At 55.9% G+C, this 27,005-nt stretch overlaps 2 protein-coding genes across 9 annotated transcripts; one reads left to right on the top strand and one right to left on the bottom strand.

Moving 5' to 3' along the window:
• Nucleotides 1-135: 135 nt before the first annotated feature.
• ITPA (inosine triphosphatase) lies at nucleotides 136-10,789 on the top strand. 3 transcript variants are annotated; one of them, XM_038571747.1, is made up of 8 exons: nucleotides 136-289; nucleotides 2,767-2,824; nucleotides 2,916-2,980; nucleotides 3,603-3,676; nucleotides 4,489-4,520; nucleotides 5,087-5,202; nucleotides 9,061-9,137; nucleotides 10,298-10,789. In XM_038571747.1, the coding sequence occupies exons 1-8, from the start codon at nucleotides 224-226 to the stop codon at nucleotides 10,437-10,439; spliced, it is 630 nt and encodes a 209-aa protein (XP_038427675.1). In that variant the 5' UTR covers nucleotides 136-223; the 3' UTR covers nucleotides 10,440-10,789. The 3 variants fall into 3 exon arrangements, with proteins under 3 accessions (XP_038427675.1, XP_038427676.1, XP_038427677.1); XM_038571749.1 differs by lacking the exon at nucleotides 136-289 and adding an exon at nucleotides 376-552; XM_038571748.1 differs by lacking the exon at nucleotides 3,603-3,676 and having other exon boundaries at nucleotides 209-339.
• A 2,550-nt stretch (nucleotides 10,790-13,339) lies between these two features.
• SLC4A11 (solute carrier family 4 member 11) lies at nucleotides 13,340-24,273 on the bottom strand. Of its 6 annotated transcripts, none has more exons than XM_038571744.1 (20): nucleotides 24,179-24,273; nucleotides 22,608-22,655; nucleotides 20,284-20,436; nucleotides 20,112-20,161; nucleotides 19,587-19,818; nucleotides 19,422-19,503; nucleotides 19,129-19,252; nucleotides 17,124-17,339; nucleotides 16,947-17,040; nucleotides 16,712-16,837; nucleotides 16,522-16,635; nucleotides 16,298-16,430; nucleotides 15,964-16,037; nucleotides 15,300-15,618; nucleotides 15,117-15,223; nucleotides 14,861-15,029; nucleotides 14,590-14,763; nucleotides 14,207-14,402; nucleotides 13,951-14,120; nucleotides 13,340-13,789 (listed from the first exon to the last, which is right to left on the bottom strand). In XM_038571744.1, the coding sequence occupies exons 1-20, from the start codon at nucleotides 24,219-24,221 to the stop codon at nucleotides 13,726-13,728; spliced, it is 2,688 nt and encodes an 895-aa protein (XP_038427672.1). In that variant the 5' UTR covers nucleotides 24,222-24,273; the 3' UTR covers nucleotides 13,340-13,725. The 6 variants fall into 6 exon arrangements, with proteins under 6 accessions (XP_038427672.1, XP_038427673.1, XP_038427669.1 ...); XM_038571745.1 differs by having other exon boundaries at nucleotides 15,300-15,555; nucleotides 24,179-24,221; XM_038571741.1 differs by lacking the exon at nucleotides 24,179-24,273 and adding an exon at nucleotides 22,948-23,283.
• Nucleotides 24,274-27,005: the final 2,732 nt, after the last annotated feature.

Genomic DNA, 27,005 nt, shown 5'->3' with positions numbered 1-27,005 from the left:
CACTGAGGACGGGAGTGGCCGGGCCGTCCTCCCTTCTAGCGCTCGGGGCCCCAGGCTGCTCAAGCGGCGCTCGCCAGGGTCTGAGCAGGGAAGCCGGATGCCCAGCGTTCCCCGGCCTGGGGCCCTACGCCGGAAGCTGCGCCGCCCGGTTCCGCGTCAGCGGAAGTGCCTGCCACTCGAGGCAAAGGGCTTCCGGTGGGTCGGCTTGGTCATCGGAGTCAGCATGGCGGCCCCCTTGGCGGGGAAAAAGATCGTGTTTGTCACCGGGAACGCCAAGAAGCTGGAGGAGGTGCCGGGAGGGCGCGGGAGGCCGACCAGTGGCGGCTGGGGTAGCGCGTGGTAGGGCCCCCTGGGGACCGGGCGGAGAAGCAGCCTCCAGGCGGAGTGCGCATGGAGGGGCTGCCCCGGGCGCGTGGAACAGGCTGCGCCGCGCTGAGTGAAACGGCCGTGCGTGCACAGTGGGGACGGCCGGTGGTTGGCCTTGATAGAGCTAGGGCGTTGACAAATCCGGCCGTGCGAGCGCGGAAGCTGCGGGAGCCAAAGGAGTGCCAGGTCCTCAGTACCTGCCCCAAAGATCCCCGATTAGGCTGGACCCCAAACCGGGGCTCTTGACACAATTCTGGAGCTGATCCAGACCCCGCTGCCGACCTGGGGTGGCAGGGGTCAGAGCGTGGGACCGGCAGCCAAACTGGGCGGTCCACGCCCCACCACTGTCCAGAAATGTGATCCTCAGCCTCCTTCCTCTTCTGTGAAATGGGGATGATTTGGAACATCTTTTTCACAGCGCAATGGGGAGGAGTGAAGAAGAAGGCAAAAAAAAAAAATTCAAAGTTACTGCTTCTGGGAATTTTGTGGCTAGCAGTGAGGATTCTGCGGGTGGATTGATAGCCTTTGGGTGCAAGTAATAGAGACACACAGGGAACTCATGTAAACCACCAGGTGACTCTTATGGGAATACCAGTGTAAGGATGCCCCCCAGGACTTGAGTGTCCCAAGGGCCTATCTTGCCTTTGTAGTTCTCTGAATGCTCATCCCTTTCCTAGTAAGCGTTTTTCTGCTTACTTCCCTCCTGGTGGAGTGGACAGTGAGGCTTCTGCCATACATTAGCTCTCGCTAGCCTTGCTTGGGAAAAGGGTTTGTCCGTGCTCATTTATGGCCAAGGAGGTGGGTCATGAACCAGAGCCCTGGGCTGATAAAAAGTTTGGGATCCTGAGGCCGGGCCAGGCCGGTCCAACAGACAAGTAGTGCCACCCTGAAAAGAGCCCCATGCAGGATAGTGGATGCCCAGTTCCCAAACCCGTCTCTGGTTGCGAATGTGGCCACCTACATTTTAAGGGGCTAGAATGGCCAGAGGAGGCTTACTGGAAAAGATGAAGTTGTCTTAGAACAGGGTGTCTTAACTCTTTATCTCATAGTCTTCCTTTTTTTTTTTTTTTTTTTTTTTTTGAGATTGATTTATTTATTCATAAGAGACACAGGCTGAGAGAAGCAGAGACATAGGCAGAGGGAGAAGCAGGCTCCATGCAGGGAGCCTTATGTGAGGCTTGAACCCAGGATCCTGGGATCATGACCCAAGCCAAAGGCAGGTACTTAACCGACTGAGCCACCCAGTTGCCCCTATCTCATAGTATTCCATTGACAGGCTGATGAAGGGCGGCCCCAGTGGCACAGCGGTTTAGTGGCGCCTGCAGCCCAGGGCGTGATCCTGGGGACCCTGGATCCAGTCCCACATCAGGCTGTCTGCATGATGCCTGCTTCTCCCTCTGCCTGTGTCTCTGCCTCTCTCTCTCTCTCTATCTCTCTATGTGTCTCTATGAATGAATAAATAAAATCTTTAAAAAAAAAAAAAGACAGGCTGATGAAGCCTATGGACCCTTTTTCAGGAAAATATTTTTAAATGTACAAAGTAGGGGATCCCTGGGTGGCGCAGCGGTTTGGCGCCTGCCTTTGGCCCAGGGCGCGATCCTGGAGACCTGGGATCGAGTCCCACGTCGGGCTCCCGGTGCATGGAGCCTGCTTCTCCCTCTGCCTGTGTCTCTGCCTCTCTCTCTCTCTCTGTGACTATCATAAAAAAATAAATAAGTAAAATAAATGTACAAAGTAAAATACATGCAATTATAAAGGAAATTCTCCTAAAATACAATTCTCAATGTAAATATTTGTGATCTAGTTAACATATGCTTTATTAATGTATTAAAGGAGCCAGTCTACCCATGTGTGTAGTTACTATAATTTTAAAATAGGGTTGAAAATATTTCGAGAGAATCTACTACAGCTGTAATGAGATACATCTGTGATTTTAATGGATTGAAAGGTCACAGGAACTGCTGATGCTATTTTGGTTTTTCATATTCACAGCTGAAAGAGATGCTAAATTCAACTTGGGTTTAGTGATAATAAAGGCATTTTTTTTTTCCCCATCTGGGTTCATAGGCCTCTTGAATTCTGGATAACCCCTCATAGAGAATTGCCAGAATAGGAGGTTATGTAGAGTTTTAGGGAGCAGGGAGAAAGGATGAGGGTATTTTGGGTGGGGATTTAACATTAGCAGAGAGACCTAAAGTAGGAGGGGTAGGAGACTGAGGAATTGGGGGAGCTGACCTGCTAGAGTGGGACCATGCAGTCTGCAGTGAGGCCCCTGGGCCTAACTTGCTAAGCTTTAGGGGGCTGGCAGGAGAGTTACCTGAAGAGAAAGGTGGGTGACAGCTTCTGTAGTAACAGGGAATTGTAACAAATGGTGATAAATATTCTTTCATTTTGGAACAGGTCATTCAGATTCTGGGAGATAAGTTTCCATGCACTTTGGTGGCACAGAAAATTGACCGTATGTTTGTCTTTTGTTTTATTTTTTGAAAGATGGTTTGATTTCTGTTTCCCTGTGACCTGACTCTCTTTGTATATGTTTCTCCAATAAGTGCCGGAGTACCAGGGAGAGCCTGATGAGATTTCCATACAGAAGTGTCAGGAAGCAGCTCGCCAGGTGCTTGCTCCTTACGTGTCCCATACTTGCCCCTCTTGTCCTGGTGGCTTCTGGGTGCTGTGCCTGCTGGGCTCAGCAGAGAATAATAGGGTGGGCACAGTTGGTCATAACTTCAAGGACCTGTCCAGGCCTAGCTAGATTGGAGTCAGTTAATGTCGACCCAGGAATACTACCTTTCTTTCTCCACCTTTACTTCCTAATTCTCCTAGATGAGCACTTGTGTGCGCTCACACACACGTACACATGCACACACTTGTCTCCAACTTCAGATACATATATTCCAATGCCTACATTCTCCCCACACACATCAACCCCTGCACTCACACATCTCTGGAATTGGGAAAGAGCACTTTATGGAGAGTCACAGTGTCTTGAGTGTGAATCCCACTGCTCTTGCTGTGCCTGGAGTAAGCTTTACAATCTGCCAAGTTTTTGGTATTCCTATCTGTAAAATGAGGATAAGAGATTAGCCAAGGGCTGTTTTCTATAGCTGTTCACTGCTACTACTATGGATCCCAATTAGCCGTGGGTCTGGCCCCAGCTGGGGTGGCCTGAGAATTCAGGTTTAGGGCAGGGATTACTCTTGGTCACAGGTCCCAGGCTCTGCTCCCCTGTGTTGCAGGTACAGGGGCCTGTACTGGTGGAGGACACCTGTCTGTGCTTCAACGCCCTTGGGGGCCTCCCTGGCCCCTACATGTGAGTGGTCCCTGACCCCCTTGCAGGGCCCTGGCCACAAATCACCCAAACTTTGAACTGATTGGTTACCTGATATTGTGGGTCATTCATGGCCTTGGTGTCAATACCAATATTTCACATTGTCCTGAGGAAGGATTAGGGATTCGGGAGAGGCATGCCTTTCTTTCTTTTGTAAAGTGTGAGAATGTGATTGTGTAATTGGAGATGGGCAAATGGAACCCCCACTCCCCCCCTAGAGAAATCCATTCATGGCAGATCAATTTCAGGAAAAAGGAAATAAGGAAGTTGATATCTGAAAATGGATTTCTTTAAAACTATCCAATGCCCTGGACACCCTCAGATGGTCTTTGTGTGTCTCTAGGGTACACATATCTCCACTTTAAATATTCCTTGCTGGGGTTGGAAGACATGTGCACAGAGGTGCTTTTTGGGTTTTGGGTATGTTTAGTTTGAACTTCTGGATTGCCAGTATGTTTGCCAAGGCAACAGCACCCATATGTATTGCTCCATATCCTCACCAGCACTGAGTATTGGGACTTTAGTGTTCTGTAGTGTGGGGAATGTGAAATGTTACCACATTTGGTTTGGATTTGCATTTTCCTAATTACCAATGAGGTTAAGGCCTTAATAGGTTTTATTTATTTTTCTGTGCATTGCTTGTTTACCTCCATCCCTTTTTCTATTGGGTTATTTCTCTTCATTTTGAGCTAAGACATTATCATGCCCCTTTGGGGGGGGGGGTGCAGCCTGGAGAAGATGGTAGGAAGATCTGTCTGCTCCTGGTGTCTGACTCACCTTTATTTCTCTTGCAGAAAGTGGTTTCTGGAGAAGTTAAAGCCTGAAGGTATTAAGCTCGTTTATTTCTTCCTTTATCTGTTGGGAATTGAGAATCCAGAAGTGGTCCAGGGGAGGGGTCCCAACTAGTAATCAGGAATCTCAGGTTCCAGCCCCCACCACGGAGCCTGTGTTCACCTCAGTTTTCCCATCTATAACCTGTGGCTTAGACTTTCCCCACATACCTGGCTCCAGGGAGCGCTGAGATGTGTAAAGAGTGGATGGGAAGGGTGTTGGGGGCTGTGAGTTTGAAAGGCTGCAGTTGATTCTGGCTGAGAGAGCTAGTCCTACTGACTGCTGGCCTGTCTGCCTCAACCAGGGCCTGGCCGAGGGGGTGGAAGCTGGCTGCCTCTCTGGGGCTCTGACAGTGCATACCCTGTCACGGTTGTGGGCCAGAATGTTCCCTCCTTGGGTAGTTGTAAAAACACTTTAGGTTATGGAACTTTTCAGACATGTAATAGAAGAGAATCTATCTGATAAGCTCCCCAAATTTGGTGACTACCCCTCCAGGACCTTAGGGGTGGGGAGTAAGGTTGGGAGTTGAGCTGAACAGACATCACTATACTCCTCTCGCAGGTCTACACCAGCTCCTGGCAGGGTTCGAGGACAAGTCTGCCTATGCACTTTGCACTTTCGCATTCAGCACCGGGGACCCCAGTGAGCCAGTGCGCCTGTTCAGGGGCCAGACCTCCGTGCGTACCTACTGTGATTCCCCCATGTGCCGCCAGAGGGCGCTGCGGCACGAGCCAATGGCACAGGGCCTAAGGCAGGAGGGTGGTGGGAAGGGCCCTGGTGGCCAGTTAGTTCCCAGAGCTTTGCCCAGACATGCCCCTGGGCATCACACCTAGAAGTGCCATCAGTCCTGAAATCTATCTGACTTCTGAGCTGGCGTTTCAGGGATACACACTGGCTCATGGCTGTTGAGGGCTGGCATAGCCAGAGCTCTGCGCTGTGTGCCTTCCTAAGAAGCAGACGTGAAAGCTGAACAGAACTACATGGACAACCCAGTTTTTTTTTCAGCTCACATTTTATCCAAGTGCTGAGGTTACAGCTTCTCGTAAGAATCTCCCATCCTTCCAATTTTTCACGTTCCTGTAGAATCTTACTTTCCTCTGCTCATTCCTTCCCTAGCTACCCTTCACCACAGCCACGTCTGCTTGTCAGACCCTTGTGTTCAGTCACTTCTCCCAGAGTGCACACCACCCTCAGAGCTGGCCTGCTCCCCATCCCCAGCACAGTCATTCCCACCTTGTGCCTTCTGGCACGTCGCTCCTCCGCCAGTCCCTTCTGCTCATGATAAAATCCAGAGTCCTGAGTAGCCTACAGAGTCCTACCGCAGAGGCTCCACTGGGGGTTGTCCACAGACATTTTGTGATGCCCTGCTTGGTTAATGGTTCTTATTTGTTTTTAAGATTTTATTTATTCATGAGAGAGAGAGAAAGAGGCAGAGATATAGGCAGGGGAGAAGCAGGCTCCTCACAAGGAGCCCAATGTGGGACTGGATCCCAAGACTCTGGGACCACGCCCTGAGCCAAAGGCAGATGCTCAACCCCTGGGCCACTCAGACATCCCAATTTTTTTTTTTTAATAGTGGAAAAAAAATAAAAATAAAAATTACCATCTTCACCATTTTTAGGTGTTCGGTACAGTAGTATTAACTATATGTGCACTGTTATGCAACAGAGCTCAAACTTTTTCCATCCTGCAAAATTGAAACTATACCTATAGAACAAAAACTCCCCTTTCCCTCTCCCCACCAATCCCTGGCAACTGCCATTCCACTTCTATGTCTAAGACTTTGGCAACTTCAGACCCCTCATACAATCGGAATCTTTCATACAATATTTGTCTTTTTGTGGCCAGCTTATTTCTTGGCATGATGTCCTTCCAAGGATCATTTGTGTTGTAGCTCGTGACAGAGTTTCTCCTTTTTATTGCAGCTGAGTAACATCCATTGTATGTATATACCCATTTGTTTTGTCCATTTATCTGTTGATGGACATGTAGATTGCTTCCACATTTGGCCATTGTGAATAATGCTGCTATGAACGTGGGTGCGCCAGTTATCTCTTGAAATCTTGTGTTCGGTTCTTTTGGATATATACCCAGAACCAGGACTATTGGGTCATACATAATTGCTGGGTTGAATATAGTCATTTGCTACTTTCACAAAAATATTCTCTAAAAAATCAGAAGTGTGAGCAACCACAGTCCTATCCCTGCTGATGGGGCCTGGTCATTGAGGCCTAATTGTCTCCCCAGCTCTGGCTGCTTCATGTACTTTGTTGCTTCCCAGCCTCTACTTTACCTGAGGTGGCTTTGTTTCTTTTTGTTTTGTTCTCACTCAAGCTTTATAAACCCAGTCACATTGTCCGTTCAACAATACGTATGCTGAAGCCTTGCCCATCTTGGGTCCCAATAGCAGCTGTGTCCTCCACCTGGAGTGTTCTTGCCCATCACTTTATGTGGCCAAAGTATCTCCTCAAAGCATCTCCTGAGTTCCCCATCTGGGTCACTCCATCCTGTTATTCCTGAGCCCAGCTCCCTGTTCCTTCTAAGGCACTTTGCATTTTGTAATTGTTAATTTGTTTACTAGTGAAAAGCCTGTTTTGCTTAAGAGGTCCATTTGATGAGGGCAGGGCCAGGTTTGTTAGGATCCCAGTGCTGAGAGCACTACCTGCCCCACTGTGGATGTTCAAAAACTCTTTGTGGTGTGGATGAGGTCCAGAGTGGCTCAGTAATGGGCCTCAGTCACGTAGCTACCCACCAGCACTAGCAGAATCTGCCTTGGTTTGAACAGGGTGGCAGTTATGTGGCTAATCCCCATTTTCTTCCCCTTCCTTATATATTTAAAAAATTTTTTTTAGGGCAGCCCCAGCGGCCCAGCGGTTTAGCGCCACCTTCAGCCCAAGGCATGATCCTGTAGACCTGGGATGGAGTCCCACGTCAGGCTCCCTGCATGGAGCCTGCTTCTCCCTCTGCCTGTGTCTCTGTCTCTCTCCCTCTCTCTGTGCCTCTCATGAATAAATAAATACAATCTTTATTTTTTTTTTAAATTTTTATAACATTTTATATAACTCATAAAACAGTGCTTGTATAAAAATTCACACAAAGTTGCTAGAGAGCATACAATTTCCAAAAATGTCCTGGGTTTGTTTTGTTGTTTTTTTTTTTTTTTTGTTACATTCAGTTTTCTAAGGATGCACTCAAATCAATGGTAAGATGCAGACATTATGCGGTATTTCATTATCTTTGGTAAAACTATGCTCATTGTTTTGTCTCCTTAAATACAATCTTTAAAAAAAATTTTTTTTTTTTTTTAATATTTTACTTATTTGGGATCCCTGGGTGGCTCAGTGGTTTGGCGCCCGCCTTTGGCCCAGGGCGTGATCCTGGAGACCCGGGATCGAGTCCCACATCAGGCTCCCTGTGTGGAGCCTGCTTCTCCCTCTGCCTGTGTCTCTGTCTCTCATGAATAAATAAATAAAACCTTTAAAAAAAAAACTTAAAAAAAAAGATTTTACTTATTTGAGAGAGCACATGTGCATAAGCAGGGGAAGAGGCTGAGGGAAAGGGAGAAGGAGAAGCAGGAAGCAGACTCCCTGTTGAGATGGGCTAAATCCTGGATCCCAGGATCATGACCTGAGGTGAAGGCAGACATTCAACCAAGCCACCCGGGTGTACCTCCCTTGTATTTTTTAAATTTTTATTTTTTAACCTTCATGGCAACATGACATCTCATGGTGTTGAATTAAATTGGTTCTCTTGGTAACATTTTCCCGTTGGAATTTGCCTATTATAGTCAGTATTTACTGAACTCATTGATGTATTGGACAGTGTGGTAAATAATTTCTTCATTTAATTGTTAGAGCCTCAGTTGCATTTTGAGAAATGTAGCAATTTATTTCACACTTAACATAATAAAAATGAGTAGCAGGCATGTCTGTATAGTTCAGGGCCTCATAACTTCCTTTTTTTTTTTTTTTACGATTTTATTTACTTACCTGACAGAGAAAGGGCACAAGCAGGGGGAGCAAGAGGGAGAGGGAGAAGCAGGCTCCCTGCAGAGCAGGGAGCCCCACACAGAGCTCCATCCTAGGACCCTGGGATCATGACCCAAGCCAAAGGCAGACGCTTGACCGACTGAGCCCCTCAGGTGCCTCGTCATAACTTCCTAGGAAGAGAAAATGTTTTCTGTCAGTTTTTCCAAGCTGACTCTCTTCTTCAGTGAGTTCACAGTTTGTCAAGCTGTAGAGATGGAGAGCAGCTCCAGGGACACCAGTGGGCTGAGCACGTTTGTGGTTTTCTGTGTGTGTGTGTGCATGTGCGTGTTTATGTGTGCGATGGGAGAGAGTTGTCCCACTGTGTTTTATTTATGTACTTGGTAAATATTTTCAGGTACCATGGACCTCTTGAAACCACATATTTTGAGTAAATGGGGCTTAGCCAAATACATAACCTAACCAGACTCCCAACTGGCTACCACCCTCCTCCCAAGCCAACTACTGCATGTTCAGTGACAGACCTGTCCCCCCCTTTTCCTCTGGCAGGGCCGGATTGTAGTGCCCCGAGGCTGCCGAGACTTTGGCTGGGACCCCTGCTTTCAGCCTGATGGATATGAGCAGACGTAAGGAGCCACATTTTCCTCCAGGGATATGGGGTTGGGAGAACCACGGTTGGGGCTGGCTCAGCACCCTGTCCAGGTGTGGGCATGCATATCTGGGTGGGAACAGGTTCCAAGGTGCTGCTCCAGCTGAAGGCGGTTCTGCTGGGGTGGATGCAAGGAATGTGAGTGGGCCAGTCTCCAGTGTAGGCGGCAGCCAGGCACAGCTGGGAGCTCTTGGGCTCTTGGGCTCTTGGGCTCCAGTTCGCCACATAGCAGCTGTGTGACTTTAGTGTCTTCTGCTCTCTGCCCTTGGCTTGTTATGTATGAACTGGACAGTTTTGTGGGATGATCTGATCTCCCCGTTCAGTTTGGAAAAATGTTAACACTTGCAGCCTTTGGTGGGCACCTCGTGAAACCCCCACAGTGCCACGTGTTCTCAGTACTTCACACTGACCCCTCCACCCCCCTCTACTTACACTGGCCATGTACATTGGCCATTATTAGAATCAAGTGTTCCAGGGGCCCTTAGGGAGGGTGACCTGAGGCCTCACAGTAGCCAGACAGAGTTGAGGGTAACATGAAGTAGCACCATCCAAGAATGCAAGATAGAGGAGTGCTCTATCTCTACACTGTTCAATCTAACATGTGGTTAGGGTGACTTAGGAACCGAAATTATTTTTATTCAGCTCTGGTTGATTTCAGTTTACATGGCCCCTTGTGGCTAGTGGCCACATACAGGACAGCACAGATCTGAAGCACACAGTAGGGTGTGGGATTCTCACCTCACTGAAGTCCTGATATGGAGGCGAGGCCGCTGGCCGGCTGTCCCATGCCACCCCCACAGTACAGGAGACTGTTGTGTTTGCTCTGTCAGGCCCCACTGCTTCCTGTCAACAGATGACAAAGCTGATCAAACATGCAGCTCATCCCCCTGTCCCTAGTTTCCCTTAATGACTTTTGGACACACTAGAGCAAGCCTAACATCCTTCCACATTCGTTAATACGGGTTTCTGCCTATAGGGGAATTTAAAACTCTCTCTAGTTTTTTAAAAATTAACTCTGGCTACTGGGAGCTCATGGCCCCACCACCCTTTCGTGGCAACTCCTGGAGCTTTGGGCTACAAGACAGGTGAGGGAACCCTGAATCTAGGCTCCTCTGAACTGCTCTTGTCACCCCTTAGGTATGCAGAGATGCCCAAAGCCAAGAAGAATGCCATCTCCCATCGCTTCCGGGCCCTGCTTGAGCTACAGAAATACTTTGGCAGCCTCACTCCTCTGGTAGTTCGTGATGATTGCCCTGGCAGGGGATCTGGGGAAGGCTAGCTTGCCATCTCTCCCATCAGACAGGCAGCCCTCCAGGTACTGCCTTCAGGGTTAGACCTTCCTAGGGGTGTTGAGACAACCTCACCAGCCTTGTTTGGAGGAGCAGCTGGCTCTGCTTGTAGAAACTTGGGATAAGGGACACTATTTTCTTGCCCTCGGGGATTCAGTGGTCCCTCCTATAGCCTCCTGGCCTGGGATCCTGAAAGGACCTTGGATGTTAAACTGGTCATGGCAGGATCCAGGGTTTGGGAAGAACCACACAAATAGCCCTTGACATTTTTAAAGTGGAAGAAATAAAAATACTGGAAGGCACTTGCCTCCAGAATAAACTGGATATATCAGCTTTGAAACTTGCTCCCGGAGGTTGTCTGTCTCCTGAGCCGTCTGGCAGGAGCAGGAAACCTCTAGGGTCTGGGGGCAATGGTGGGACAAGAGTAGCAGCCGAAGGTGTTTGCATGACCCTACTCGCTGGAGTACTGCATCTGTCTCAGCTCAGGTACTGACCTTTTCCATCCCAGACCTGTGCTGCCCACTCATCCACGGAGGGATGCCACCCTCTAGCTGATCTCCATGCTTTTTGCTGGGTTGGGGGTGGGCAGTACAGGATGGTGAATGCTTGGGCTGTATTTCATTATAACATTAGAGCAGCTAAAATGTTGGGGTGGGGTTTCTCTTTTTTTTATTTTATTTTTTTTAAGAAAAACTGTAGTGGGTAAGGGCAGAGGAAGAGAGAATCTCAAGCAGGCTTCTTGCTGGGTGCAGAGCCGTACGTGGGGTTTGATCTCATGACCCTGAGATTATGACCTGAGCTGAAATCAAGAGTCGGATGTTTAATTGATAGAGCCATCCAGGTGCCCCTAAAATGTTGATTTTTGATCATAATGCGAAGTTCATTTTTATGGAGGGGGTGCATGGAGTCCCGATCCCAGTTGCATTAACTTGACATGGTTCAGCCCCTCAGGAAGTGGGTCTCAGCTGCCCCAGGTCCTAGGAGGGACCTGAGGGGCCTTTCCTGCAGGTGTTTCTTTGGTGAGGAGGAGGTCCCCACCCCAAGGATATTCAGAGAAACCTGTTGTATGCAATGTGGGAGGAGGGAACACAGTGCTCGGTGGGGGGTGTCACTCCCAGGCTTATTTTCTTTGCTCGTAGTCAGCTCCAGAGAATGGCACTTCCAGTCTCTGTTGCTCAGTCCTAGCAATGTGGCTGGGGCCTGAGGAGGTTGTTTTTTTGTTTGTTTGTTTGTTTAGATTTTGTATTTATTTATTCATGAGAGACAGAGAGAGAGAGACAGGCAGGCAGAGGGAGAAGCAGGCTCCATGCGGGGAGCCTGATGTGGGGACTTGATCCCGGGACTCCAGGATCACACCCTGGGCCGAAGGCAGGTGTGCTAAACTGCTGAGCCACCCAGGGATCCTCGGGGCCTGAGTTTATTTTTATTTATTTATTTTTTGGGGGGGCCTGAGTTTAACTATAGTTTCCTCCCCTAAATTGCAGCCGTGTGTGTGTGTGTGTGTGTGTGTGTGTGTGTGTGTGTGTGTGAAGAGAGAACATCATTCCTTTGCTTCCCATTGTCAGTGAGGCTCAGCTGGGTTGTTTCCCCAGGAAGTGCCAATGGCCCAGTCTCCTCTGAGTCGTCTTCTCCCCACCTGGTGATGCTGGATATGGTTTTACCTGGAGGGAACACCCAGGCCACTGGGGAGAGGCCCCCAAGGATCATGTGCCACATGGGTGGGGTAAGGCCACAGGCACTGTCCCCCTCTGTTAACTTTCAGCCACCCATCCCTGTGAACACTGTGAACATGCTCATCCCCACACCCACCTGCCTGGAAGCAGAGCTGCACAGTGGGAGGATGAGCGATGTTGATTGGGTACCAGCCTCTACTCCCCTCATCTGTGCACCAGGGCACACACCTCTCCCACTCGGCCACCCATCTGGACTTGGTAGGCTTGTTGTTGCCAGTTACAAGTGGAAGATGCCATCTCACTGTTGGGCTGCATTCCTCAAATGGCCAAGGGCATTGAGCATTCCTGCTGCCCCTGTTACTGTTTGGGTGCCCCCTAGGCCCCACCCCTTCACAGGTTTGCCTCCTCTATTGAAATCGGAGTTTTTTTAAATGTGTTGGCTTGCAGGAATTCCTAGCATATCCAGATATTAGTCTTTTTATTATGTCTTCCCCCGTCTACTTCCGTGGTCTGTGGTGTATCTGTCAAGCCAAAGTCCTGTTTGCCCTTTGCTCTACCACTGCTGGTGCTCCCAGATGTGCACAGGGCGTGCTCCTGAGTCCCAGATCCCTATTCCCTGCTGCCGCGGACTCTGGCCAATCACCAAGTGACCAAGCCAGAAACATGGCACCTTCTCGCCTCCATCAAACCAGTCCTCACATCCTGCCATTGGATTCCTCCACTTCTGTTCACCCCCACTATCCGTGCCCTGGTGCAAGGTGCAGCCCCTGCATCGCCCCCACCATGCTCCCTTCCCTGTGCCTCCCTCCTGCACAGAGCACCTAGCAGGGCATATGTTGCCGTGGTGGCTCTGACCTACATGAGGCTGTTTTTCAATCTGTTAGGCTGTTCTGCTGCTGCCTTTGGGAACCCAGGTCCAGGGCTGTCAGCCCCATTTATCTCTTCACCAGCAGTGGCTCCTCACTGGCCCCAACCCCTCTCCTCAGGGCCCTTGCACTTCCTGGAATACTTCCCCTGTAGTTTCTTGGCATCATGGCAGCGCTGGGGCCTCCCGGATCTTCCACCATTCCCCATCAAGCCAATATCCACTGTGTGGGGTTGGAGGTGACAGCCTGTGGCACTCCACTAACACTGGTCTTTTTCATTCTACCTCCCCTTTACATTCTACTGTTATTCTCCAGTGGCCCTCAGGCTGGGGCACGACGGGACAGCAGAGATGAAGCATAGAAATAGGAGCTTTATTCTCTAGTGTGCATACAGCAAGTTCCTTACACAATCAAGGAAATGGTTTCTCTTTCAGACATCTGACTCTTTTATCAAAAGAAAATCCGTCCTGCTTAGTCCCATTCTGGACAGAAGTTGTCCTGAGCAGTGTTAGAGATCCAAGTGAAAGGCTAATGGGGACTGGGATAGGCACATACTGTGGGAACCCGCCCTCCCCCATGCCTAGATGCCCTAGGCCTGTTGGAGCAGCTGGGAGGGGGTGCGGCAGAGAGCAACACCCCAAAAGACACCCAGACCTCTCCCCACATGGCCAGAATCAGCCTGGGAAGAGCCAGGGGGACAGGTGAATAGAATATGTCTGGCCCTTCCAGGTAGGGCCTTAGTGCTCAGCATCCATGGCATCCAGATATTTGGCTTCAATGATTCGGGGCAGCAGGTTGTAGCTGGGGGGAGGGAGAACAGACCCCAAGATGAGCGTTGGGTCAGATCTGCCCCAGCTCCCCTCGCAGAGCCAGGCTGGGCACATCCTGCCCCATTGCCCCTGCCCTAACCCATTCTTTCCCCGCCAGCTGGGTCCCTCCTGCCACTGCCCATCCTCCCGTACCGGATAGGGATCATGGCAATCATGATGAGAGGGAAGATCATCTTCATGTAGGGCAGGGTGCTCATGCCAAAGGCACAGAGCAGCAGCAGCTGTAGGACCTGCAGGCCTGTGAAGTAGTGGATCTTCCTCTGGGGCACTCTCCGGATGTAGTGGGTAGGCGGGTACGAGGTCTGCAGGTGGCCGGGACCAGCTGTGGGTCTGGAGCCGTACCCACCCCAGCCCCCCCCACCTCTCGACCTCTCGGCAGGACACTAACCTGGTCCTTGAGCAGCAGAGCCACACGTTCAAAGAGCTGGTTGCCATCAATGGATGTGAGCGCGATGTAGAGGAAGAGGCCATAGAGCACGGGCTTGGGGATCCACTGCAGCGGAAAGGGTAGCAGCAGGAGGGAGAAGCCCACCAGGATGCTGGCACCCAGGGAGGTCAGCCGTGTCTCCTTCACATTCACAATCCTGCATGGGCCCAGAGCACCAGATCGCCTCCAGCCCTGGTCCACAGGGCCGGGTCCCATCGCAGGCCACATATTGCTCCCTGGGCTCTTTCACTCCTTCTGAGGTCACATGTGGCCCAGGGCTACCCCGCCCCCCTCCCAACCTCAGGGTCCACGTGACTTGCCTCCCATCTCAAGGGACCACTCACGTCTCATAAATGTGTCCATTCTCCACACGTTCCTCCACCAAAGCCAGTGCCCGCACGTGCAGTGGGGAGTGGGGGTAGGCAGCATGGATCCAGGGCAGCCCAAACAGAGACAGCCCACTGTTGATGATGGCGATGAGCAGGAGGTCCCAGTGGTAGGCAGTGCCCTTCACCAACCTGCAGCAGACAAGGGCACATGTGGCCGGACACCCGTGGCCCCTTGGAGGACCGGCTGCACACTCCCCTCTCACCGCCCCACCCCGGCCCTGCGAACCTGTTCTCTGGGGCGTTAGCCAGGGCAGCCACCAAGTTCTGCTCAATGAAGAAGAGCAAGGAGAGCAGGAAGCCCAGGCCCATGGCGCTGGCGATGGCCCCCAGGGACAGGGAGTGCATCTCGGCTACATCAAAGAGGCTCTTGCTGGGGTTGTAGCGGAACTGGCTCACTGCAGCAGAGTATAGGCCCCTGCTCAAGCCTGCAGTTCCCAAGGGCAATCCCACCCCACTGCACCCCCTGCTTGATCCCGACTCACTCTTAATTTCCCGGAAGCCGTAGGAGCAGATGAGGGAGAAGGTGAGCACCGAGATGGGCAAGGCACAGTCTGACAGGATCTCCCGCATGCAGGGGTGTAGGTAGGGGCTGGGGACACAGGTGGGTGTGTCAGTGTGGCCCAGGGGCTTGTGCTTCCTTCCCATCACTCCTAGACCCCCTTCACCTCTTTTTGAACTGGTAGAGGGTGTAGCTCAGCCACAGCGTGCCCAGCATGATGAGGAGGCTGAGCACAGCGGTCTCCCGGCCTGGGTGCTCAGCGTGGCGGCCCGTGGAGGTCAGCTCTGGTGGGCTGGTGAGGAGGCTGGTGTTGAGGGCAGTGTGGAGGGTTGTGTTGAGGCTGGTGCTGAGGCCCAGCAGGCTCACCAAGGAAGTGCTGTCTGTGTTGTCTCCAAAGTTGTCATAGTAGTACTTCTGGAAGACTGTGGATACAGGCCACCAGGCCTCAGCCATCTGGGCTCTGGGGGCTGAGGCCCAGCTTCCTCCTGGATGTGGGAGAGAAGGGGCCCTGTGGGAAGAAAGGGCTTCTGGGGGGAAGGGGAGGGAGCTGCCTCTGTCAGCCAAGAGGACCCCACTGACCTGCCTGTCCACCCCCCCCCATCTCTGACAGTGCCTCACACCTGGCCTCATTCCTCTGATCCTACCTGAGGCAGCCCCGTCACCCTCCAGCCCATGACACTGCTGCTCTCTGCCGGTAAGCTCCCGAGAGCACCCTGGACCATGGAAGTAGTCGTAGCTTGCGTGCTGCTGGGCTGCTCTGGCCACAGGCCCAAGTCCCCCAGCTCAGCTCCGTTTCCCTGGCAGCAGGCAGCCACCAGCTAGACACTCACTTTTGACCATGCCCTTGACAGCATCCAGCATGAATGTGATGGAAATGAACAAGGCAATTATCTCTTCTGTCGACCTGCCGTGGAAGTGTAATGCTTCATCAAATGGCGGGGGGGAGGGTTTGTCAGGGAGCCAGGAGGAGGGGGAGGCTTCCCTGAGGCTCTACACAGCCTCCCACCTCCTCCTGCCATGAAAGCCAGGGTCCCTCGCTTCTCTGGGGCAGTGATATAGTGGGGGCACAGGACCTCGGCGGGTGGCATGGGGGCTGATCCAGATCCCCGGCCTTGGTCTCCCTCCCGCTCCAGGATCCCAACAGCTCGGGGAAAGCCCAGTCACCTCTTGAAGAGCTGCATGATCAGACTGAGGTTGAAGATGGCATAAAGCACGAGAAAGAAACTGTTCCACAGGCCCGTCCACGCGTAGAAGGTGTTGAAGTCCAGATTGTAGTCGTCACAGATGCCACAAATTACTGCAGGCAGCAGGACAAGGGGGCTGGTCAGGGCGTGCTGGGACCAGGGACCTCGGGAGCCACCTCCCCGCCGCCCCAAGTGCCATCGCACCTTGGATGTAGAGAGCCAGGGGCGCGGTGGTCAGCAGCACCACCAGCGGCTGCCCAGAGAAGAGGGCGTATAGGAGGCCTCCGATGCTCTGCCCCGCTATGGTCTTCTGCACATCTGCGCCAGTGGGGAGTCAGGGGGACACTGCAGCCTCGGGGCTACCCCCACACCCCCACAGCCTCCCGCCCCTCACCGATGGCCCCGTTTGTGTTCTCATCGTTGAGGGACCCAAAAGCGATGGTGGGCAGCAGGCAGGCGAAGTAAAGGAACAGGGTGGTGGTGATGTATTTGCCCACAGCCTTGTTCTTCCCGATAATGCCTAGGACAGGACAGGACGGAAAGTGTGCTGGGGCTGCAGGGCAGGCGCGTGTGTCATCCAGGGACCTGAGCCACGGCTGAGCTCTGATGGGGACCACGGGGCCACGTACCGTCTGTGAAGTCCAGTGGGTATACGGGGAACCTGCGAGCGATATCCTCCCGGATGCCCTTCCCCACAGGGAGGAAGTCCTTGTGCTTCAGGGGCTAGGGAAGAGGACAGATGTCTGTCAGCTGGGAGGTCCGCGGCCCAGGCCCCACACCCCTGCCCAGGCCGCCTCTCCCAGTACCTGCGGGGATCTGTGCACACAGATGGAGTTCATGTTGTAGCCCTTTGGGCCCAGGGTCGGATACTGGCTCACCATGGTGAGCAGCTGCCTCTGATGGACCAGAGCCTCCTTGAATTCTTCCTCCGTGCGGGTGTTCAGGAGCTTCTGGCGGAAAGTGATGTCCAAGAACATGGTGGCGAACGTGCGCCCCACCTCTGTGGCTGTCTTGGTGCTTTTCTGGGGGCAGGAGACAGAATCCCACCTGGAGCTCCTGGACAGTGGAGGGCACCCCTCCCCGGCCCCGGACGTCACTGACAGGCCTGAGCACACGCAGGTGCCCCCATATGAGCTGGCAGCAAGTTTTGTCTCAAAGTTCAAGCATCAGTGGAGTCTGCAGTGATTTCCACCAGGTTGGCAGATCACTAGAGCCCCCAAATTTCCTTAATAAACTCATGTGCCCAGAAACTGAGGTATGGGTATGGTCCCGAGGAACACAAATATGTATAATCGTGGATAGAGATCACAGTGATGGAGAAAAATGTTTACCCAGCTCCACTTGACTAGTGGTATTTGTAGTGTCTGCTGGTTGATTTGATTTTTTCAGGGGGATTCCAGGCCTGTCAAGCCTGCTCTCTCCTGCCTGACCAAAGTCCCCTCTGTGAACCCAGGGCCCAGCCTCCCCCACAGCAACCTGTCCTCTGGGAGCAGTGTCCACCCCTAGGTGTTGCCTGAAGCCGCAGTCACAGGGCTGGGCCCACCCACACCTGGCTTTCCTGTCAGCTCAGTCAGGCTCATTTTCCGCAGGAGCCAGGTGCTGGGCTGGTTGGCCCGTCACAAGGCACAGTGTAGCTACTCAGCCCCCCGGGCTACTGCCCCTTCCACTTCCCTATCCACCTCACCAGCTGTCACTCCCTCTGACCCATGTGCTGCCCACTTCCCTAAATGCCCTTTCCCTCTCCCCAGCACTGCAGCACTCGGGGAGGTTCACAGCACATCTATGAAGTCCCCGGAGGGCATTCCCCTCGGTGCCCACTTTGCCTAAGAGAAAACCTGTTGAAGCCCGTGCGAAGCTTTAGCCTGTATCAGAGGCCTGGGCAGGATCAAGAAGCTAGTGGAAGTTAAGCCCCTGGAGAGGGGCTCTAACCATTTTCTTTCTTTCCTTTCTTTCCTTCTTTCTTTTCTTTTTTAAAGATTGTTTTTATTCATGAGAGACACAGAGAGAGGCAGATACAGGCAGAGGGAGAAGCAGGCTCCCTGCAGGGAGCCCGAGGAGGGACTCGATCCCAGGACCCCTGGGTCACGCCCTGAGCCAAAGGCAAATGCTCAACCACTGAGCCACCCAGGTGCCCCACCCTAACCATTTTCTGTTTATGATTTTCCCTCAAATAAGGCTCCCCAGACTATATCAGTTTGAACTACCACAAAAGCCAGACGCCTGACCAGGGGGTGTGGGACCCGGGCAGAAGTGGGGATTCTTGGCCAGCAAGTCATAAAGCCAGCCAAGTGGAAGGAGGATCAGGGTCCGGGCAGGCTGATGAAAAGCCCCCACGTTTGACTAATACTAGTCTTAAGAAGTGGGATCCCTGAGTGGCTCAGCAGTTGAGCATCTGTCTTGGGTCAGGACATTTTAAAATCCCGGGATCAAGTTCCACATCGAGCTCCCTGCATGGTGCCTGCTTCTCCCTCTGCCTCTGTCTCTGCCTCTCTCTCTGTGTCTCTCACGAATAATAAATAAAATCTTTTGAAAAAATAATAATCTTAACAAGTTATCTCTTTTCAGCCGAGAGGGAAATACAACTTTCTGGGCAATGACTAGGGAAATGAGGGCTTGATGAGGACGCAAGTTGGCTTTGGGGAGACCCAACAGGGTAGAGAGGAAGGACAGTGTGAGCATGAGGCCTGCAGGGGCCTAGTAGTCTATGGGGGCCTCTGGGACATGAGAGAGATGCCCCCAGGAAGAGGGAGGGCCAAGTTCCCTGGAACCTTCCTTCTCTGGAAACAGAGACCCCTGCAGGCCCCTACTCACCATCTTCGGTGGAGCCAGCACCAGGATGACAAACCGCACCTCACATGAGTTTTCCCCCCAGTTCTGTGGGCGAACCAGGCGGCTGATGCACACGTGCCGCTTCAGCAGGGCCTTGGAGGTACAGCTGCCGGGGGCAGGAGGGCACACAGTTGCCACCCTGGGAGCTGGGCTCCCCCACACCCCAGGACCCCAAACTGACCCCCCCGCCCCGTGAAGGGAGCGAAGAAGACCAAACAGAACAGAGTGCTCATGCTCTCCACCCCCAAACTGGGTGGGCCAGGCTGACCACTCACATGATGCAGATCCACGACTGCTGGTATTGCACCCCTGTGACCGTGGCAGTGACTCCTTGGATGGTATCTGATAGCAAGTGGGCTGAGGACAGAGGGAGGGGGGTCAGAGGATCTGCTGGCCCACCTCCCTGTCCTCCCGTGCCCCACCGTGGAGCCAGGTCAGACCTTTCCCCTCCGTGGGGGCCCCGGCATCGGTGAAAAGCATGGCCATAAACAGGTCCACGTTGCAGTCAGGCTCGGTGTTGTTGGGGTCGTGGGCCAAGCGGCAGAGCATGGCCCGCAGCACGTCATCCAGCGAGGTGGCCGTCTCATTCAGGATGATGCTGGCCCGAGCCAGGAAGCCATCCAGGTCCCGGTGTGCACGTATCTCCAACTCAAAGTTCTTTAACTTCAGGTACTGCGGGGACCCCCGCGCACAGAATCACGCAGGCCCATGAGTGAGATCTGTGGCCGTGACCTGGGCCCCTCCTCCACGGGGGGATCCCCGGCTGCCTCTGCCCACTGGCACCAACACCCCCTCCAAGAGGGAGGGCCCAGCCTGGCTGGCCCAAGGCCAGGTCAAGGGCTGGCGTGGAACACCTGTTTGGTGTGAGTGGGGGCAGCGGGAGCTATCCCAGGGAAGCAGCCACCCCCCTCCCCCCAATTAGTGGCCCAGGACCAAGCGTCTCCTGTCCTTGAAGGGCCGCTCACCTTGCGGGAGGTGTGTAGGAGCCCACAGCCGCCAGGCGAGTCACTCTCAGCTAGAGGAAAGCAGGAGGGCTCAGGGTGCCACCCCACCTGTCCAGGCCTCTCTAGGTGGAGCGGGGCCCAGTCCTCAGTCCCCTGCCCTCCCCCAGGCAGGTCCCTGCTACAACCCCCATACCAGCCTGGCTGGGCTGCACCTCGAGGTTGACGTTGACAAAAAAACGGACGCTCTCGCCAGACACAATGGAGGAGTTGACCGTGTCGAAGGCCTCATCCCCCAGGCTCTCCTCACGGGTTTCAGAGGCATCATCCATGTCACACTTGAGGTAGCCTAGAGACCCAGCCACCACCGAGAGAGACCCCCCGGAAGAGGACCCGGCTGTCAGTGCTACACACCAGAGGGTGGGAGTCCCAGTCCACGGAGCAGGGGCCCCTGGGCTGTCCCAGGGAGTGGTGACGGAGGCCTCTCGTCGGCCAGGAAGGAAGCCTCAAGCCGGGGGAGGCAGACACCTAGTCCCGGCCCGGCCCCCGTCGGAGAACAGCGGCCGCCAGCCGGCAGCCCTCACCCGACGGCTTTCTCCAACAACCGTGAGCTGCAGGAGCCGGGGCCCTGCACGCTGACCCACGGGGACCCTCCAGCTACAGAAACATACGGTGGCGCCGCAACTCTGGGCCAGGTAGGTGGTGCAGTGGTACAGTTAACCTGGCCCTGCCCCCCCAGACCCCCCAGTTATGGGACCCAGGCACGCCCGGCTCCCTGGGTGGAACCCAAGGGGAGCCAGAACCATTGTGGTATCCAGCCCACTCCCCACCTTATGGGGAATGCCTTCTTTCAGTGAGGGCATGTGGGGCAAGGCATGGAGGCTGAAAGACTCGGTCCAGACATCTGACAAGGCCCCGGAAGCAGGGGAGCCAGAGGTACAGTCGGGGACTGATAAGGGGAGCCCCAGGGGAGACCCAAGGGTGGGCATGAGGAGTGTCACAGCATGATTCCTTCCAGAGCAGAGTCTTTCGAGGGGTGGCGGGTTAGTTCCTACCACGGCTCGCAGCCCAGGACCCCTCCTCCTACAGAGGAAGCCTTCCTGGTGACATGCAAATGTTCCGCTCTTGCTTGGGCTCCTCTTGGCCTCTGAGATGACAGTTTGGGCTGGCCGTGCTACCCCTGTCCTGACCCCTGGTCCATCAAGCCTAGGCCCACTCGCCATGGCTGATCTGTCACTCCTCAGGCCAGCTGGCCAACACCCAGGCATGCCAGCGCCTGTCCTTTGAGCAGAGGGCTTCCCTCCCCAGAGGGCCTTCTTTGAGGTGCCATGGAAGCTTCCTCTTCTGGCAAGTCCTCCTAGGGCCCTGCTGGCACTCCCTCCTGACTCCTGTGGGTCCTCTATGGTTTACCACTTGTGAGTGCTCCCATGAAGGGGGTTCTGAGAGCCCAGACCCCACCAGTGCCTGACAAACACCTGTGCAGGGACGGGGAAGGGTCAGCAGCACGCCTACACCTGCCAGGCAGTGACTCACCCTGACTCACTTCCACTCTGGCCCGCCGGCTTCCTCTGCACATCCCAGGCCCTGTCCCCTCAGTGTCCTGTGCTCATCCTGAGCCCTTTGGGCAGGAGGTGCTAGGTCTGCACTGAGCTCAGAGTCAAAAGATGTCCTTCCCATTTTTGTCATGGAGCTCATGTCCATGAAAATCCCCTTCCTCCCCAGTCCCAGGCCTGCTTTGCTTACACTACCTGGCTCCCCAGCCTCCTTCTGTCCCCCCACCAGCACCCTGTTACTCCTGGGTACTTCCCTTCACACCGCCCTCTTCTCCCCCTATTCTGGGCTCTACCTAGGGCCTGCCTAGCTGATACTACTGGGTCCCTGCAATGCTCCTAGGAGGCCATATCCCCACCTCCATCCTATAAGCCCAACACATAACCTAACCTGCCTGCCAGCAGCCTGGTACACACAGTCCCCCGGCCCTGGGGAGGATGAGAGCATATCACCACTGTGTCCAAGCACCATCCCACTAAACACCCCAGCGATGATCAGGCCAGCCTCCAGGTCTGGGCACAGGAAAACCCAGAGACACGGAGAAAAGGGAGGAGCTGGTCTCGAGCAAGCAGGAAAGCTGAAGTGCAGAACTGTTAGGTTGCATTTCTTTAGAGGGGCGATGGCAGCCTCAGAGGGCTGGGTGGGGACTGAGGGGTATGGGCATATAGGACACGACCTAAGGCGGGCCAGGTAACCAGAGCATTCTAACAGCGAACCAAGGGAGGTCACCAGATGGTCCACACACACACCCGGGACCACCGGAGAGACCTGTCCATGACCGCTAAGGTGGTGTCAGCTGCTCCCCTGACCCTACCACGACCTCCTGGAGGGCAGGATCTAAAGGCATCCCAGCACCAGCAGAAGACCACAGCTGGGTAGTCAATGCCCTGTGTACCAGGTGGAGGGACTAGGTCTAGAGACTCCTGACCAAGGAGCTCTCTATATACACACCCTCACAGAGGTACTCACCTACATCCTCAAGGTATCCATTCTGCGACATGATGGAAGGCGAGTACTCTGTAAGGGAAGCCCAACAATCGTTACCAGCTACACGAACCAGCCCTGGACGGCGTCCTGTGCCAGCTGCTCCCCACCCTACACCAACCCTGCGGACTCCTCCTTACTCTTCCCAGGTACCCAGCACAGGCCAACCGAGGCCAAAGGGAGCAGGGGCTAGACCTAGGCAGGGGCCCCTGTGGAGCCAGAGGAAGCCAAGGCTGCTGTCCCTCAGCCTGTGTGCTCCGCCGGGAGTGAGCCAGGCCAGGGGAAACCTCAGCATGTTTCCTCCACGAGCTATCATTCACAGTACCCTGGCACGGTTGGTGGGCTGTGTTCCTGGGCACGGGCAGCCAGGGCTGGAGGGAGGGGGCCTGTGCCTCCACTGTCCTTGGGGTGGCCGGTCTCTCTGGCCTCCCTCTCTCGCTGTTTCGCGGCCAGGCCCAGGCCCTGGGCGGGGGGCCTCCTGCCGGCACATCGCGCCTTTCACTCCCACATCGGTCCCTGGGGCCATCAACACCCATCACACGTGCAGTCGCCCCCAACTGCGCGCGCCCGGGGCCACAGGGGGCCCACTTGGCAACGGCCTCCTCCCCTGGGTGCTACCCGCGTCCCAGGCCTCCTGGGAGGCGGAGCCGTTGGTCCCCCGGGGAGGAGGGGGCGGGGAGCGCCGGGCGCGCTCACCGCGCGGGGCCCCGGATGGTCCCGACTGTTTGTGCGGCTCTGTGCGAGGAAGGAAGCGACGGGAGGGGCCGCGTGCACGAGAGGAAAGCGCCTCCAGACGCGGAGACCCTGGGGGTCGGAGGGGCAGGATGCGAACCGACGCGCGGACCGGAGCCCGAGCTGCATCCAGGAGGGAGGGGCGGGGGCGGTGAAGCTAGACCCGAGGCCGCAGGGATGGGCCGAGGACGCGGGGCCGAGGGTCCGGAAGGGCGGGGCCGGTGCACACCTCACTCCCATCCTGGGCCCCCACGTGCAGGTAAATAAACGGCAGTACAAGCCCCCGGCTGGCCCTCGGGGCCAGAGCCGCGAGGTCAAGAGGTAAAGACCGCTGCGGCCTCGCAGGGGGCAGCCGGGGGCCCCGGGATCCCGAAGAGCGGGCAGGCCTCCCCGGGCGGGGGGCGCGGCGGTCCCGGCGAACGAGGCGCGAGGCGGCAGCGCACCCGCGGGGGCCCGCACAGCCCCGTCCCGCCCACCTGCACGCCCCACCCCTCCCCTGGCTACCTCGTCGGTTCCCAGACGGAGTTTCAAGTCGGCGACGGAGCATTAAGCCAAGCACGCAGCGTCCACGAGGCCCCGAGCCCCGCCACCCGCAGCGCACCCCCGGGCTCCCGCTGTCTCTCCGCCGCAAGCACACCCGGTCCCAGGCCTGGGAAGCTCCCACGAGCGCCTCGCCCACCGCGGCCCGGAGCCCTGCAGGCCGCCGGCGGCCGCTTTCCCCCGGTGCTCCGACGGCCCCGCGTCCCCGCCTGGCACCCGTCGGTCGCGGAGGACCACGGCCCTCCCGTCGCGTCCCCGCCGCGCCTCCCGGCTCGGGCACCCACCGCACGGCTGGAGGTGGAACATGCGCTGGGTGGCCGCGGCCATGGCCCCGGCGATCGGCCGGACGGATGCACACGCGCGCGTACGCCCGGGCTGCGGGCTCCTCACTCCCGAGCCCCGGGACCCCGAGCGGGGCGTCTCGGGCGGGCGGGCGGCGGGGGCCGGCGACACACCTCCGCGCCGCGCCTGGGTCCTAGTGCCGCCCGACGCCCCGCCCCGGTGCCGCCCTGGGCGGGTCCCGCCCGCGCCCTCGCCCGCGCTCCGGCCCGTACCCGGCTGGCTGCTCCCGGGAGCCCGGGGCGACGCGGCCAGAACGCGGAGATCGGGCTCCTAGGAGCCCGCGTGCCCGCCCAGGCGTCGCCGGATTAGGGGCTGGGCGGGGCCGGGAAGTTTCTGGGAGGAAGCTCGACGGGCCCAGGGCCCCCACGAAGTCGCGCCTCCGCCGCGGGTCGCGGGAGGACTCCCCCGGCGCCGGCTTTAAGCGCGTGGCCCGCCCCCCGCCCCGCGCCCCCCGCCCCCCGCCTCGGCAGGGCCTAGCCCGCCAGCTGCCCCGCCCCTCCCATTCATCCCGGCCGCCCGCTGGTAAGCCCTCCTCCTCCTCCGGGAAGCACGCCCGGACTAACTAGACGGGCCGGCGCGCATTCCCGGGGCGACGCCCTCGCGCGCAGAGCCTGAGGCGCTCCCCGCTGGGCGGCGTCGGGGCTGCTCCTGCGCGCCTCGCGGCTTCTCTTCTGGCCTCCGCGCGCCCGCGGCTCTCTTGGGTCGCGGGCTTGGCTCGCAGCTGCTTTCCTTCCCGAGGTGGGCCTGCCGCCGGCTTTCCCTTCCCGAACAGGGGGAGCCCGACCCGGGGACGCGCGTTCGCCGGCGCGTGGCTTCTGTGGATCGAGTGTGTGTGTGTGTGTGTGTGTGTGTGTGTGTGGACGCGCGCGTTGGTGTCGGGAGGCGGTGTACGCGCGGGCCGGCCGGCGTGCCCGGCGACCGATCGGGCAGATCCAGCCCACGCCGCGAACCCCGGGCCTGGCCCTCGGGGTCTTCTCGGCCCTTGAGCCCCGGTTTGACTCAGGAGCTCCCCCCACCAGTGTCAGCCCCTCGCCCTCCGCACTCTGGCTGCCAGCGACCCCCCCAACCTCCTGCTGGGAAGGAGTCCTCAGCCACGTTCCCCAGGCTGGAAGGGGGCAGAGCGGTCTGGTTCAGCAGAAGGCGGGCTTGCGCTTCTGGCGCGTCGGGGGAGCCCCGTGCGCACCCGGTGGGCCGCGGTACCCATTCCAACCCCTCCCGCGAGCCAGTGCACTGGGACGGAATGCAGATGGCCGGGAGTACCCGGCGACATACCCCAGAAGATCGCCACCACGTGCAGAGGACCACTGGGGGCGGGCCGCAGGTTCCCTTGGGGCTGAGCACAGGGCCCGGGAGAGACACAGGATCTTCCTGGGGAACCCCTGTACTCCACCCTTGGGACCTTCTTTCCACGCCCTGTAGCTAGACCCTCACCATTGCACAGACTTCCAGAGTCGTCCGGGGTGGGGGGGTGGAGACAGAATGACAGCCAAGGAAGAAGCAAGGTTGGATGGGGTGGGTGGGTACCAGGGCTGGACCCCTGAAAAACCACCTGTTTTGCCCCCAGCCTCTCCCTTCTGGGAATGCCTAGGCTTCTGCCTCTGTCTGCCTGAGTCAGCAGCAGCTCTCAAATACCCAGACCTTCCAACTCTCTTCCAGGGAGCCACTCTGGATTGGGGGGGGGGGGCAGCCTCACCCCTCATTTGGGACCTCACCATTAGCTCACTGAGGAAACAGGAGTCCCCAGCTACCAGTTCACCCAGTGGTGGATGGACCTGACTCTGAACTGCCACTGAGCCTTCTCTGCTTCCTGCCCTCTGTGCCTGCAGGTCCCGTCCCCCTAGTTGCTCTGGAGAGAGCCCCAGAACCCCTGTAGATCCCCCAGCCTCTCAACATGAGAAGCTGTTGCCTTTGGATCTCCCACCCACTACTTTGGTGGATCAGAGGCTGGGCTGCCTTGGCTGTCAGCACCTGTGCCCCCTTGGGTCCTTACAGGGGCAGGGAGTTAGGGATCCAAATATAGGCACACACACTTCCTCTCATCCCCTCCCTTGGGGTCTTAGACTTTCCTGAGTGCTGGGTTCCACAGGGCACTTAATGGCTTTGCAAAGGAGTTTCCACTATAGATTGGGCCTATAGATTGTGGAATCTGGAGTGAGAAGTAACTATCGCATCTCATTCAAAAATACAAAACAAGACAGGGGCACGAGGCTGGCTCAGGCCATGCAGCATGCAACTCTCAATCTCAGGGATGTGAGTTCGAGCCCCACGTTGGGTGTAGAGATTACTTAAAAATAAAATCTTTAAGAAAAATAAAAGCACAAAACCAAAACCACTCCCTTGGACACCCTTCCCCTTCCAGGTACCATCCGATTCCTCAGCTGTGCTTCACAGAGCACATTTCTCCAGAGTTATCTCTGCTCTTCTGTCTTCGTGCTGTCTCCTTACTTCTCTTCCACCCCCTCATAGGGCTCTGGTCCTCACTCCTGCACTGGAGCTGCCTCAGCTCTCCCTCCTCCCCCAGCAGGACCCAATGTCATCCATCCCTCCTCCTCTCTCTCCTCCTGGACGGAGCTCTAGCACGGGAGAGCTTCCCCTGGCTCCGTGGCTCTCGACCAGACTGGCCACAGCCAACCTTCAGATTTCATGAGTCCTGTCACTGAGCTCCTGCCTTCAAGGCACCACAAGTACTTCCTCTGTCCCTCCAGCCTGGATGGCTACTAGGCAATTCTGAGGGAACCCAGGCCAAACAGAGCTTCCAAGTCCACCATC

Source organism: Canis lupus, chromosome 24 (assembly GCF_011100685.1).
Source record: "Canis lupus familiaris isolate Mischka breed German Shepherd chromosome 24, alternate assembly UU_Cfam_GSD_1.0, whole genome shotgun sequence".
Lineage (NCBI taxonomy): Eukaryota > Metazoa > Chordata > Mammalia > Carnivora > Canidae > Canis > Canis lupus.
The sequence above is the reverse complement of the archived record's forward strand: the minus strand, read 5'-3'. Positions and strand labels throughout refer to the sequence as shown.

Excerpts from the sequence above, each read along its gene's own strand:
- SLC4A11 (XM_038571741.1), bottom strand. The coding sequence starts at position 23,158 with ATGGGTGTTGATGGCCCCAGGGACCGATGTGGGAGTGAAAGGCGCGAT. Across the intron at positions 16,038-16,297 it reads ATCATGCAGCTCTTCAAGAG|GTCGACAGAAGAGATAATTG; the intron begins GTGACTGGGCTT and ends CTTCCACGGCAG. Across the intron at positions 15,030-15,116 it reads CGGCTTCCGGGAAATTAAGA|TGAGCCAGTTCCGCTACAAC; the intron begins GTGAGTCGGGAT and ends ACTCTGCTGCAG.
- ITPA (XM_038571749.1), top strand. The coding sequence starts at position 391 with ATGGAGGGGCTGCCCCGGGCGCGTGGAACAGGCTGCGCCGCGCTGAGT. Across the intron at positions 3,677-4,488 it reads GGCCTCCCTGGCCCCTACAT|AAAGTGGTTTCTGGAGAAGT; the intron begins GTGAGTGGTCCC and ends TTTCTCTTGCAG. Across the intron at positions 5,203-9,060 it reads TGTTCAGGGGCCAGACCTCC|GGCCGGATTGTAGTGCCCCG; the intron begins GTGCGTACCTAC and ends TTCCTCTGGCAG.